This window comes from Gigantopelta aegis, chromosome 14, assembly GCF_016097555.1.
Source record: "Gigantopelta aegis isolate Gae_Host chromosome 14, Gae_host_genome, whole genome shotgun sequence".
Taxonomy (NCBI): Eukaryota; Metazoa; Mollusca; class Gastropoda; order Neomphalida; family Peltospiridae; genus Gigantopelta; species Gigantopelta aegis.
In genome coordinates this window covers 53,190,972-53,204,143 of record NC_054712.1, presented here as the reverse complement: position 1 = coordinate 53,204,143, position 13,172 = coordinate 53,190,972, and the positions used below count along the sequence as shown (strand labels likewise).

Genomic DNA, 13,172 nt, shown 5'->3' with positions numbered 1-13,172 from the left:
TTGATTCAAACTCCATTCAGAGCCATGTACAGAGATTATTGTCAAGGTCAAGGTCATTGTGAACTTGCATGATCGAGTGATGGCTAATTAATCAACCAGTATAGTTTAATTAAATAAAATGACAAAATCATAATATTTTTTATTATGCACTGAATATGTGCTATAGGGTGTACACTACCAAATCAAATCCCATAGACGACAATAGTAACATATACGGCTAAAACTCCTACCTGCAACGTATCAACCGACATAAACGCCACGGATATAAATACTACTACCCCTTACACTTAAAGTGAATCAGAAAAAAATGGGGGTCAAGCTGCTTGTTTCTGAGATAACGGGTAGCGTCTATGACTACCCTAGTTTCGCACAAAATTTGAGTACTTTTTTGTACAGGTACCCCATACATGTTTCAAGCACAAGGCTACTTGACACATTGGTACTAGATGAAATAAAATTGCATATTTATTTTACCCAGATGAAACTATTATTTTTTACAACCAACACACTCACATTTATAACCAATCACAGGACTTGTGGTGTTCACTTCTCTATCAAAAGTTTGGTGCACCTCGAACTTTGACCCAGCCAGAAGTTATTTGGTATTGTACTACCTATACTTTGATAAAGGAATAAACTGAATTAATGTAAGTATTAGAATTTGGGCGTGGAAGTTAGGCTGTAACAATAATGGATATTCCTATAGCCAAGCTATTATTAAATGAGTTATTGTTTTAGAAATGTTTGTGAATAGTGTGTGTGTGTGTATAATAAATTACAATGGTATTAGTTTTATTCTACTTGTTTCTTGTAGACGTTTCGGCGGTTTTGGTGTTACCGCCCTAAAGCCCACAGCTAAAGGTACTGGTATTTCAGTGTCTAGGTAACCGTATTACCTGAGGATAATGTTTTGTGCATCTTACTTTTATTTTATTATACTATATATCGCCATATGTGTACTTGTTATTAGTTGTAAATAATGATTTAAGATTAACAGTGATTGATTAATGTTCAGTCGTTTAACGTACGGTAATTCTTTACTGTATATTATGCCTATATTTGAAGCGATGTTAAATATTGCTCAGTGTATGGTTCTTTCTTTTGTTTAAGTGATATGCTATGATCTGTAGATAGTAACTAGACTGCAGAGTGTATTTATATATATTTTAATGTGTTTTTATATGGTCTTTTATGACTGTTTATGTATAGTTGCGATTGTATTTTAATAATGCCATTTTTGCTTATAGGGTTTATTCGACTATATAACCATATTCTCTGGAATAAAGAACCCTATCTATACCAATCTTCACCGAGTCAGTTGTCTTTTCGGGGAAGTAACATTATTATGAGGTAATAATTATTTTTACATATAATTATCACCAATATGATTCAAAATAACTATGCTTGTATTGAAGTGGTATGTCTGAATTTAGCGGTTATTCATGTCACATATCATCGGATCTGAATAAATGTCACTTTCTTGTACTTTCATGAAAGTGGCGACAGTGGCTTTCCTCCCTCAATATCTGTGTGGTCCTTAAACATACGTCTGATGCCATGTAACCATACATATAATGTGTTGAGTGCATCGTTAAATAAAACATTTCTTTCCTTGTACTTTCATGGGGCCATATTGTTTAAAACTTGTTTATTGGGTCATTAGGACATTATAGTCACTGCCATTTTGGATCAGGCCTGTGTCCATTATATTTATCAGGACATAATTATGATGTGCAATGGAAGTCTGTCCAAGGTTCCATAATTATTAAATAAGAGGATGGACACTCTTCTATCCTTCCATTGTTTAATAACAACCAAAGTTTATGACAATGTTTTTCTCTCTGTTAAGGAGATTACATACTTCTCAGTGAACTGTAGATTCATATTTAGTATTACTTCATAATGACATAATAATTTATAAAAATTAAATTTTGACATTATAACTAAAATATTTAACTGTGCAAGTCGTAATAAAATAATATTGGTGTTCCTTGGATTCTTTTGACATCCCATTCAAATAAACAATGAAAACCCACAGAAAATACAATTTGTAAACAACCTGACACCTTATCAAAAACAACATGCTTTAAACAAAATAACAACATAATATATTGTACATATAAATGCTTGGCATTTCAATGTCTGAATTCACATCATTTTGATTAAGACCTTTAGAGCTGAAGTTCTTAATTGGCCTCATTGGTGCCCCCAATGCCAAATAAACTAAGTAAAAATGTGTTAAGTAAAAATGTGTTGAGTGTGTCACTAATAGAACCTTTTTTCTTTTTTTTTAGTGGTTCAATAGTGTTTCCATTAGACTTAAAGCCAGTCGGCACTGTATTAATGGTGAGTTAAACACAGATATTCAATATCGGACCTGTTTATTAACCATATTTCATATCATCATTACACCATTGACAAGTTGCATTATTTAAATGACATGGGTCAGGGTCAAGTATATTCCAACTACTGGTCAACTACTTCTGTTGACTAGTGATTTTAAAAATAATTTTCAGCCCTGGAGTGCACCACTCATAAAAAAAAAAATATACGAGGCCACTACACAAATATCTCTCTATGTGCAGGGCTCGAACTTAAGAATTTGTTTCCCACAGAAACTTTTAAAAGAACTGCCATGGGTGAAACAACAATTTTGAGCCTGCCAATGGAAATGTTTTTTTAAGTGACATTTGCAGAAAATAAACATGACTGAAAGGTTATTTTCCTGTGTGTAGACATATTTCAAATGTTAAATATTGGCAGATAATATATACCAGGTGTATACATTTTGCAATTATTGAGGAGCTTTACCAACCGCACAATTTATATCTCAATTACGGTAATTGCCGTTAAGTTTGAGCCCTGTATGTGTCTTATTTCCTGAGTTGAATGTCCAGAACAACATGTTTGAAACTTAACTGGATATAAGCATGGTTAAAAAACATATACATAACACAGACATGGTTATACAGTTACACAAAGAAACAAAATGGAAGAACATTTTGAGCAACTGACAAACACTTTCAATACACTATTGTTCCATTACAAATAATGCCTCAAAAGAAATATAATTTTTTTGTGTAAATTTATTAATGCATAATAGTCACAAATTGCATAAAATGGTTTTGCTATGCTACACAATGTGTTTAAACTAAATTAACAACTGTTATACATTGATAAATTCACATAAAAAATAAAGTCTTATTATTATCATAAATAAGATTATATCGTTTGAAATACACATAAATAAGTTTCTATTTTCAATGTCATGATCTATTTTCTGCAATGATGTAATTTTCTCGGGATAACATTCAGCTATTTAGTGAAGTCACCCAGTCAGAATCAGGTGAATTGTGTAACAGCAGACATTTTTTAATTATGTACCACATGTACAGGAGTAACACTACTCCAAAATCATCGCTTTTATTCAACATTTACAATGTTATTCGCCAAATGTAAATTGAGGCTGAAATTGGGCCATAATTTAAGAACAAACTTCATTTGGCCACAAAGCCAAACAAAATTCAGCAACAGTATTGCTTTTCCACCTTAAACCCCACTAATATTAACATTTCAGCAACAATCTTTTAATGATTTTTTTGTTTAATTATTAATTAACCAACAATAAAAAAATTACTTTCTTAATGGAACATAAAAAGAGAGATGCATTTATAACACAATGTAAAAATGTATAATCTTAAATTTATAAATAGTGTATAATTTAAAAATGCTCACAGCCTTTTTTTTGTTTAAATGCACAATTTTCAAGCTCATGTTTGTTAGTGTGTGTGTGTACTTTTAATCAGTTTACTGGCAGTGCTATTAATGTAACTTGTGGGATTTTTTTTTTTACTGTAACTAAGGACAAGTGGTCATTTCCAACAACAGGTGTCACTGTTGTACGAAACTGGGCGGCAGTAAACATTGTGAGAGGTCGACAAGGTCACAAGATTGATGGGCCTCTGTTCCTAGGAACTCTCTTCTCCCGAAACCATAAACAATTTCTGGCCTAGTTTTGTCAGGCTGGCTGCAAAATAAAATCAAACATATGTTTATTCTGACACAAAACAGTTCATAAATATTTATTCTGACACCAAAACAACTTTTAAACATAAATATGGTAAATGTTAAATCCCCAAGTTGTCACTTCTGAAGTCACTCAGGTTTTATGTGTTTTAGTTGATGGGCAATTTTGTTCTTTATTAATATAAACAGACAATTAAGTTAGGCTCTATATAGTTCTTTTTAAGTGGCATTTTAAAAAATGTTTTCTAATAAATGACAATAAAAGAAACGTTTATATAATTATTGCCAAGTGACATTTTCCCACTGTCCTACCTAGTGCACCACAACTGGTATATCAAAGGTCGTGGTATGTGCTATCCTGTCTGTGGCATGGTGCATATACAAGATCCTTTGCTACTAATAGAAAATGTAGCAGGTTTTCTCTATAAGACTATACATGTCAGATTTACCAAATGTTTGACATCCAATAGCCGATGATTAATAAATCAATGTGCTTCAGTCGTGTCGTTAAACAAAATAAACAAACAAAATTTTCAACAAAAAATATTTTTGTAAGAAAAGAAAAGAAAAATATAATGATCTATATGTGCAGAATTGAATCACACTATTAACAAATCGTATTATAATTTTTGATATATTAACTAAAAAAAATATATTTTGCAGGTAGAAAGATAAAGTATGATGGAAATAGTAATAAATTGTGCATTTAAAAAAATATTATTTTACAGGCAGAGAGATAAAATATTATGGAAATAATAATACACTGTGTATTCATTAGCTTAAGATTTATATGCTCTAGTGGTGTTGTTAAACAAAACAAACCAGTAGCTTAACCTAAATAAAGAGTAACCAAATATTTCTACATGAAAATAACTTTAGTGTCAGCATGTTTGCATGGTTTATATTTCATTTTTAACTTGAAAGCACTTTCTATACAAGGTGTCAGAAGATGTCAGCAAGCAGAGGGGTGGGTAGGGGGTGGGGGTGGGTGGGCTGGCTATTAATTTTCCTTTCAAAAGACCACCTCAGCTTCAGAGTTGGGAAAACCAATATCTCGGCAAAATCTGATTCTCAATGAGAAATGCAAGTACAGAGAAACCATCTAAACCAGACACCCAATGGACCAGCTAAAAAGTCCAGTTTTTTAAAGAGGTACCTGGTTTAGAGAGATTCTGGTATGTCCTAATATTTAATAAGAGACCGTGAAACATGTCCGGTTTTGAGGGAATTCTGGTTTACAGTTATGGGAGGTTTCACTGTACATGTACGAGATTCTTGCAGCATGTGGACACACACTGACACACACACACACACACACCACACATACACACATCACATACACCACACACATACACACCACACCACACCACACACAACACATACACCACACACACACATCACACCACAAACACACACACACACAACACACACACAGTGAGATGGAAATTGCAAACAAAACAACAATGTAACACATAGAGAGGGTATCACTGGGTACAGCTCACCATACACACACACACACACAGTGAGATGGAAATTGCAAACAAAACAACAATGTAACACATAGAGAGGGTATCACTGGGTACAGCTCACCATACACACACACACACACAGTGAGATGGAAATTGCAAACAAAACAACAATGTAACACATAGAGAGGGTATCACTGGGTACAGCTCACCATACACACACACACAGTGAGATGGAAATTGCAAACAAAACAACAATGTAACACATAGAGAGGGTATCACTGGGTACAGCTCACTATAGAATACACACTGACACACACACACACACACACAGTGAGATGGAAATTGCAAACAAAACAACAATGTAACACATAGAGAGGGTATCACTGGGTACAGCTCACTATAGAATACACACTGACACACACACACACACACACACAGTGAGATGGAAATTGCAAACAAAACAACAATGTAACACATAGAGAGGGTATCACTGGGTACAGCTCACCATAGAATACACACTGACACACACACACACACACAGTGAGATGGAAATTGCAAACAAAACAACAATGTAACACATAGAGAGGGTATCACTGGGTACAGCTCACTATAGAATACACACTGACACACACACACACACACACAGTGAGATGGAAATTGCAAACAAAACAACAATGTAACACATAGAGAGGGTATCACTGGGTACAGCTCACCATACACACACACACAGTGAGATGGAAATTGCAAACAAAACAACAATGTAACACATAGAGAGGGTATCACTGGGTACAGCTCACTATAGAATACACACTGACACACACACACACACACACACAGTGAGATGGAAATTGCAAACAAAACAACAATGTAACACATAGAGAGGGTATCACTGGGTACAGCTCACCATAGAATACACACTGACACACACACACACACACACACACAGTGAGATGGAAATTGCAAACAAAACAACAATGTAACACATAGAGAGGGTATCACTGGGTACAGCTCACTATAGAATACACACTGACACACACACACACACACACAGTGAGATGGAAATTGCAAACAAAACAACAATGTAACACATAGAGAGGGTATCACTGGGTACAGCTCACCATACACACACACACAGTGAGATGGAAATTGCAAACAAAACAACAATGTAACACATAGAGAGGGTATCACTGGGTACAGCTCACTATAGAATACACACTGACACACACACACACACACACACAGTGAGATGGAAATTGCAAACAAAACAACAATGTAACACATAGAGAGGGTATCACTGGGTACAGCTCACCATACACACACACACAGTGAGATGGAAATTGCAAACAAAACAACAATGTAACACATAGAGAGGGTATCACTGGGTACAGCTCACCATACACACACACAGTGAGATGGAAATTGCAAACAAAACAACAATGTAACACATAGAGAGGGTATCACTGGGTACAGCTCACCATACACACACACACAGTGAGATGGAAATTGCAAACAAAACAACAATGTAACACATAGAGAGGGTATCACTGGGTACAGCTCACTATAGAATACACACTGACACACACACACACACACACACACAGTGAGATGGAAATTGCAAACAAAACAACAATGTAACACATAGAGAGGGTATCACTGGGTACAGCTCACTATAGAATACAGGAATGCAGGGCTTCTAGAATTTGTATAAAATCCACTAGCCATGGGATCAGTAATTTTTAAAACGTACTAGCTCAAATTAAAAATTCACTAGCCCTACTTTACTTTAAGTTAATACAATTTTACTAATAGTAATAATGTCACTTAGAGAGGGAGCTAGAGCTTAAAAACACTAAAACTGGGGATAGGGGTGGGGGGCAGGATATTCATATTTACAAACAAAGCTGAAATGCAGCATTTGACAACTTTTTTTTCACTAGCCATCGGGCATGGGGATAGTAGTTATGTACTAGCCCAACATTGAATATCACTAGCCATGGGAATGGGGCTACCATCTGAGGCGGATCCAGCTTTTCTGATTGGGGGGGGGGGGGGGGGGTCCAAGACAAAAAGGGCACCATAACATTATGAAAAGGCACTATTGAAAAATTACACACGGTTCACATGGATTTTCTTTGGTATAATTATATTTAAAAAATAAAAATAATAATTTTTAAAAACTAAATAAATTTGTAAAAAACCTAAAAATTCTAAATAAGAGAGGCACTTCTCAAATTTGAGGGGGGAGGGGGGTCCGGACACCTTGGACCCCCCACCCCTCTAGATCCACCCCAGACCATAATCTAAAAGCCCTGGGAACGAGAATGGTAAAGCAACAGTGTGTTGCATAATATTTACTGAATGATAACGAGTTTGCACATGTTCTGGATGGTATTTTGAGAAGAAAAAAAGAGGATGACACTTTAGTCTCAGTTAACATTACACTCTCTGTATCATTCTGTAATATATTCTATGACCCTACTTTATCTAAACAAAAACATTATCCTGATCAAAACTGTATCTCTGCACAAGAAAGTCAAAGGGACCTCAACAAGGTTGTGATTTGTTTCCACAAGTGGCTGTCAAGTGCCACTTCCCAGAACATTATATACTTAAACCATCTGTAGAAAGACTGCCACTCCACAAGACAGGTTTGAAAATTCTGTACCTGCACCAGAGCTCAATGTGTGTGCACTTATAAAATCGTAAAAACCATTGTTGGCTGTGACGTCACAATAGCACACACCATATGACGACACTGCCAACAATGGTGTTACAATTTCACAGTGCTAAGATTGCTTCGAAAATATGAGCCTTAATACTTACTGTGTTTATGCCCCACCTAAAGGCAGTGGGAGATTTTAGATTGAAGTACCATCTCCAACCCAGAGAGAGAGAGAGAGAGAGAGAGAGAGAGAGAGAGAGAGAGAGAGAGAGAGAGAGAGAGAGAGAGAGAGAGAGAGAGAGAGAGAGAGAGAGAGAGAGAGAGAAGAGAGAGAGTGTGTGTGTATTCTGTAAGTCCACTACATCTAGGGCATATTACATAATTACTTAATATTTATCTTCTACCCAGTATATTGGAACTTTTTAAACAATAAGGCTGCCAGCTTTTTATTTTACCCTGGTGTCACATTTATTGGTATGATAGACTGAAGTTTAATGGCTATTACACCAACTATGAAACTCATCCATAAAAGGATTCGAAAGGGAAACTAGCCAACTTTAAAATTAAATTCATGGACCTGCGGAGTATGTAGTTTAAAGAAGTGCTTGCTGAACACTCATACCCAATATAAAAGCCATCTTTCAAAAGAATCTTGAGTTAAAAGCAAATAAATGAGCTTTTTAGCCTAGTTCCAAATTGCCTTGACCTTGTCCTTGTCCTTGGGGGGGGGCGGGTGTCACATTTTTAGAACTCTGAGTGTGCAGTTGAAATCTGACTTAACACTCAAACCAAATAGCAAATAAAGTTCTAAACACTAGATCAACGGTATCCTAATTTAAAAGTGAAAATTACTTAACAACATGTCTTGTAAAGACTTTAGGTTTGTTTTTCCGTAGATCAATGGTATCCTAATTTAAAAGTAAATTTACTTACCAACACATTTTGTAAAGACTTGAGGTTTGTTTTTCCACTTGACACCCAATACATAGACCGGTATTCCCGAACACACTATCAAAATGCCCATCCCAGTGTCTTTGGGGGCAGCATAGACTGGTACTATGAGCAGGAAGACAACTGCGGCTAGGAACATTATAGGAATAATCAGTGGAAACTAGAAAAGAAAAACAAAACTGTTGTGAATTTGAACGACTCATCGGGAGGTGTAGGGTCACTACACAACAAACTTCTCTCTCATTAACCACTAAACCTGTTCCTCGTAGACATAGGCAGGGCAGAGCAGGGGGCCACTAGCCACCCCCCCCCCCACCCCCAATAATCATGAATAAAAAATATTATTGGTAGTAAATCTTAAGGCAGAGATTAATTTTACTTGTAGAATGCAGGAAATTGCATTTCACGACATCTTGTTTTCAAAATTTTATGGGGGACCACACCCCAGAACCCCCTAGAAACTTTGCTTTGTGCCCTCGATCTCAGTTAGCCCCCCAATATCTACTTGCTTTCGCTGAGCCAGAGACAGCCTAGATAGCTGACTTGTGTGTCCATTTTATCACTACCATTCCTAACTGCATCAGTATATCAAAAACACCCCGACTTGACTTGAGAAGTAACATGCTTTATATCCAACAAGTCATATCATAACTAAACGAACCCTAAACTGGCCTCGGTGGTGTAGTGGTTAAGCCATTGTACTTAAGGCTGGTAGGTACTGAGTTTGCACCCTGGTACAGGAATTTAACAGCTCAATGGGTAAATGTACGGCCACTACACCAACTTTTCTATCGCTAACCATTAACAATTGACCCCTATCCTGGATAGCCGAGGTGTATGTGCCCAGGACAGTACACTTGAACCGTAATTGGATATAAGCATGAAAATAGGTATAAACACAGAAGAAACATACCCTAATAGGGCGTGGCAGATCAGGCTTGGTGACTCGCAGGTAGACGAGACCGGCGATGGACATCCCCACAGACAGCCACTGGACGAAACTCATGTAGTTGATCAGAGCGAAAATATCCTGAGATATCAGCATCAAGATTGATAGACCTCCCTGTAGAAAAGGAAAAAACCTTCCAGATGTATTGCAATATCTCTCTGTGGTAAGACATAAGATGCAATAACAAACATGATATATTCTTCACTGACAGCATACAAACAGGGTTCACACTAGAACAAATTTGGTTTAGCTAATTTTAAAATCTATAGAGTATTTTCTTGAAAATTATTAAAATGTGGTTCATTTAAGGAATATTTTATTAGCCAAAGAATAAATATTGTAGCCACATTGTATAAAAATTAGCAACTGACTAATTTGGCAATGGGCAGGGCAAGCCCTGTATATATAAAAAACTAAACCAGATATATGTGGCATACTATCTGTATCTAAACTCTTATCTACCAACTTAAGCAGACTTGCAAAAAAGGTGAAGATACCTAATCACATACACTTACAATGTAAGCATTTTAATGGAATAAAAGAAATATTTTGGGTTTTTTTTAATATTAGAAACATACATATTTAATAAAAGTAAGCTAGTTTTAATATTAAATTTTTTTAAATTTCATTTACTTATTTTTATATTTTTTAACCAAAAGACAATTTCAAACTTCAAAAATAAGGAAAGCATAATTATTCGAATTTACATATAAGATATCTTTTAGACATTCATTTCAAACTATTGGTAATAATATATGCTTAAACTAAATAAAATAAAAAATCCATATAACTGTTAACAGTATAAAAACATCAGTAGACATTATTTCTTTACACGATAAATGCATTATCGGGTAATGTTGCCTCATTAACTTACATCAGCAAACTGAATATGTTAAGACCTAGCCACTTAATAAGCTATTTTACATTATTTCCAAAATATGTATACTAATACAGAATAGAAAGTTTAAAATAAATAGAATTTAAGGCCCCTATGTGGAATGTAAAGTCACCAATTTGTTTTTTAATTTATGCCTGAACAAATGTACAAGTCGTGTGTCACAGTACCAAAATAAAAAGTTAATTACTTGTAACAGGCAAGGATCTAGAAAATTTCAATATTTAGCACAATGTGTACCTTAATATTTACCATAATATTATGTATGTGGAACTTAATTGTATATGCAAGAAGTTTTTTATTAAAAAATAAATGTGTTACTGTAACCAGACCTATTATTTTAGTGACATTTTAGAAACAAACTACTTTTTCCCATTAACAGTAATTTTCCAGTCATGTGCAGGGCTAGCACTGGCAGTCGCCAAATTCGCCAAATGGAAATTCTGAAAAATGGTGAAAAAATATTAATTTGGCTAAAGAATTTCCAGTATTAATTGATATTTTGTTACAAAATAAGTGGGTATCTATAAAATTTGGATTGTTTAATATATAATTTGGTAAAATTGTCTGCCGACCCAGAGCTAGCCCTGCATGTGGCACTGGTTAGAATGGGAATAAACACAATCAAAGAATGGGTTCATGAAGGGGGTTCAATCCTAGAGTAAGGCACTCAGGCGAACACTCTACCCATTGAGCACGATCCTGTCACACTGCATTACATGGAAGTATTCAACATTATAAAAATTCTGTAGACTAAATCATGCCTATGTTGGGACACACAAAAGAGAGACTGACCGTGAAGAGCATGGCTGGCAGTGGGGTGAATCTGTGAATGTCGATCATAGCCATGAAATCAGGCAACTGGCCTTCTCTCGCTCCAACAAAAAACAACCTGTCAACAAGCAAGAAAGAAATGTTCTATTTAATAACATTTTCAACACATTTTAATTATGGTTATATGGCTTCAGACATATTATGTTATTGTCACTCTCCTTACTATATCAACTCTAACAGAGAAATAAATTAATTGAATTCAACATTACTGGTGATAAATACCCAAACAACCTTCAACTTACCTTCCAGAGGTGAAAAGTAATCCATTCACTCCACCAAATGTTGATAATGCTACGAAAACTGGGATAATCCAAGCCATAACTCCAAACACTTTGTCTCCGAATGTCTGGAAATATGTCATAAGAATGACAATATAAAAATAAATACATTGTACATTTATTTAAAATAAATAATAATTATATACTTTTTACATATTACAAATAGACTAGAACTTGAATCAATAACCGCTACTTCTCAGACGCATGTGCATTTTAAAAAATCTGAAAAATGCATTTTGTGACATTAAAAACAACAGGATGACCAGAAACACTTCGGTTCTACAGAAAGGGATAATCTAAAGAATAAAATATAAGTAATGTGTGATTTGAGTGATCATAAAGGCTCTAATATTATTAGTAATAGTGATAAATATGCTGTAGTGTTTAAAAACTAGGGTCTGTCCCTTTAAAGTTATAACGCCACTAGATCTAATCCGTGCTATGCACCACAACGTTTAAATGGGCTTTAGTGGCATCATTCATTCATTTTCATTTCAACTTATTTCATTACTTGTATCCAAGTAAGGTTCAAGCACGCTGTCCTGAGCACACACCTCAGCTATCTGGGCTGTCTGTCCAGGACAGTGGGTTAGTTGTTAATATTGTTAGTGGTTAATGAGAGAGAAGATGGTGTAGCGGCCTTACACCTACCCACTTAGTCGTTAAAACTCGCTCTGAGTAGGAGCCGGTACCGGGCTGCGAACCCTGTACCTACCAGCCTTATGTCCGATGGCTTAACCACGACGCCACTGAGGCCGGTATGGCCCTCATTAACTAAGGCTATTTTCAATGCCGCCATTTATATAGACATATCTATGTTAAGTGACAAAGATGGCAGTGTTCAGAGCTGTTGTATTTATGGAATTAAATCTTTGAACACAATATTTGGCATGATGTAAGTATAGCAATCTACTGGAACTGAGTCAAAAATGATCCTTGCGAAGTGTGGCATTGGACAAACATAAAGATGGTAGTCAGCAGTGCAAATCAAAAGTGGAGAACCGGTCAGAATGATTGGAAACTGATAAAACAGCCTTCCGTATTAATGATGATTCAACCAATCAGGATGCTATCTATTTACAAGCAACATTATTTAACCTTTAGGAAT

The 13,172-nt window shown here is 35.5% G+C and overlaps 1 protein-coding gene across 1 annotated transcript in view; it reads right to left on the bottom strand.

The window, feature by feature from the left end:
- Positions 1-2,364: 2,364 nt before the first annotated feature.
- LOC121388763 (large neutral amino acids transporter small subunit 2-like) overlaps positions 2,365-13,172 on the bottom strand; it is a 49,706-nt gene continuing 38,898 nt past the window's right edge. The window contains exons 8-12 of the mRNA XM_041520256.1: positions 12,029-12,132; positions 11,748-11,844; positions 10,022-10,171; positions 9,091-9,268; positions 2,365-4,027 (exon numbers count right to left, since the gene is read on the bottom strand). Coding sequence (XP_041376190.1) covers positions 3,969-4,027; positions 9,091-9,268; positions 10,022-10,171; positions 11,748-11,844; positions 12,029-12,132 — 588 coding nt within the window. The 3' untranslated portion in view covers positions 2,365-3,968. The remainder of the gene's footprint in view (positions 4,028-9,090; positions 9,269-10,021; positions 10,172-11,747; positions 11,845-12,028; positions 12,133-13,172) is intronic.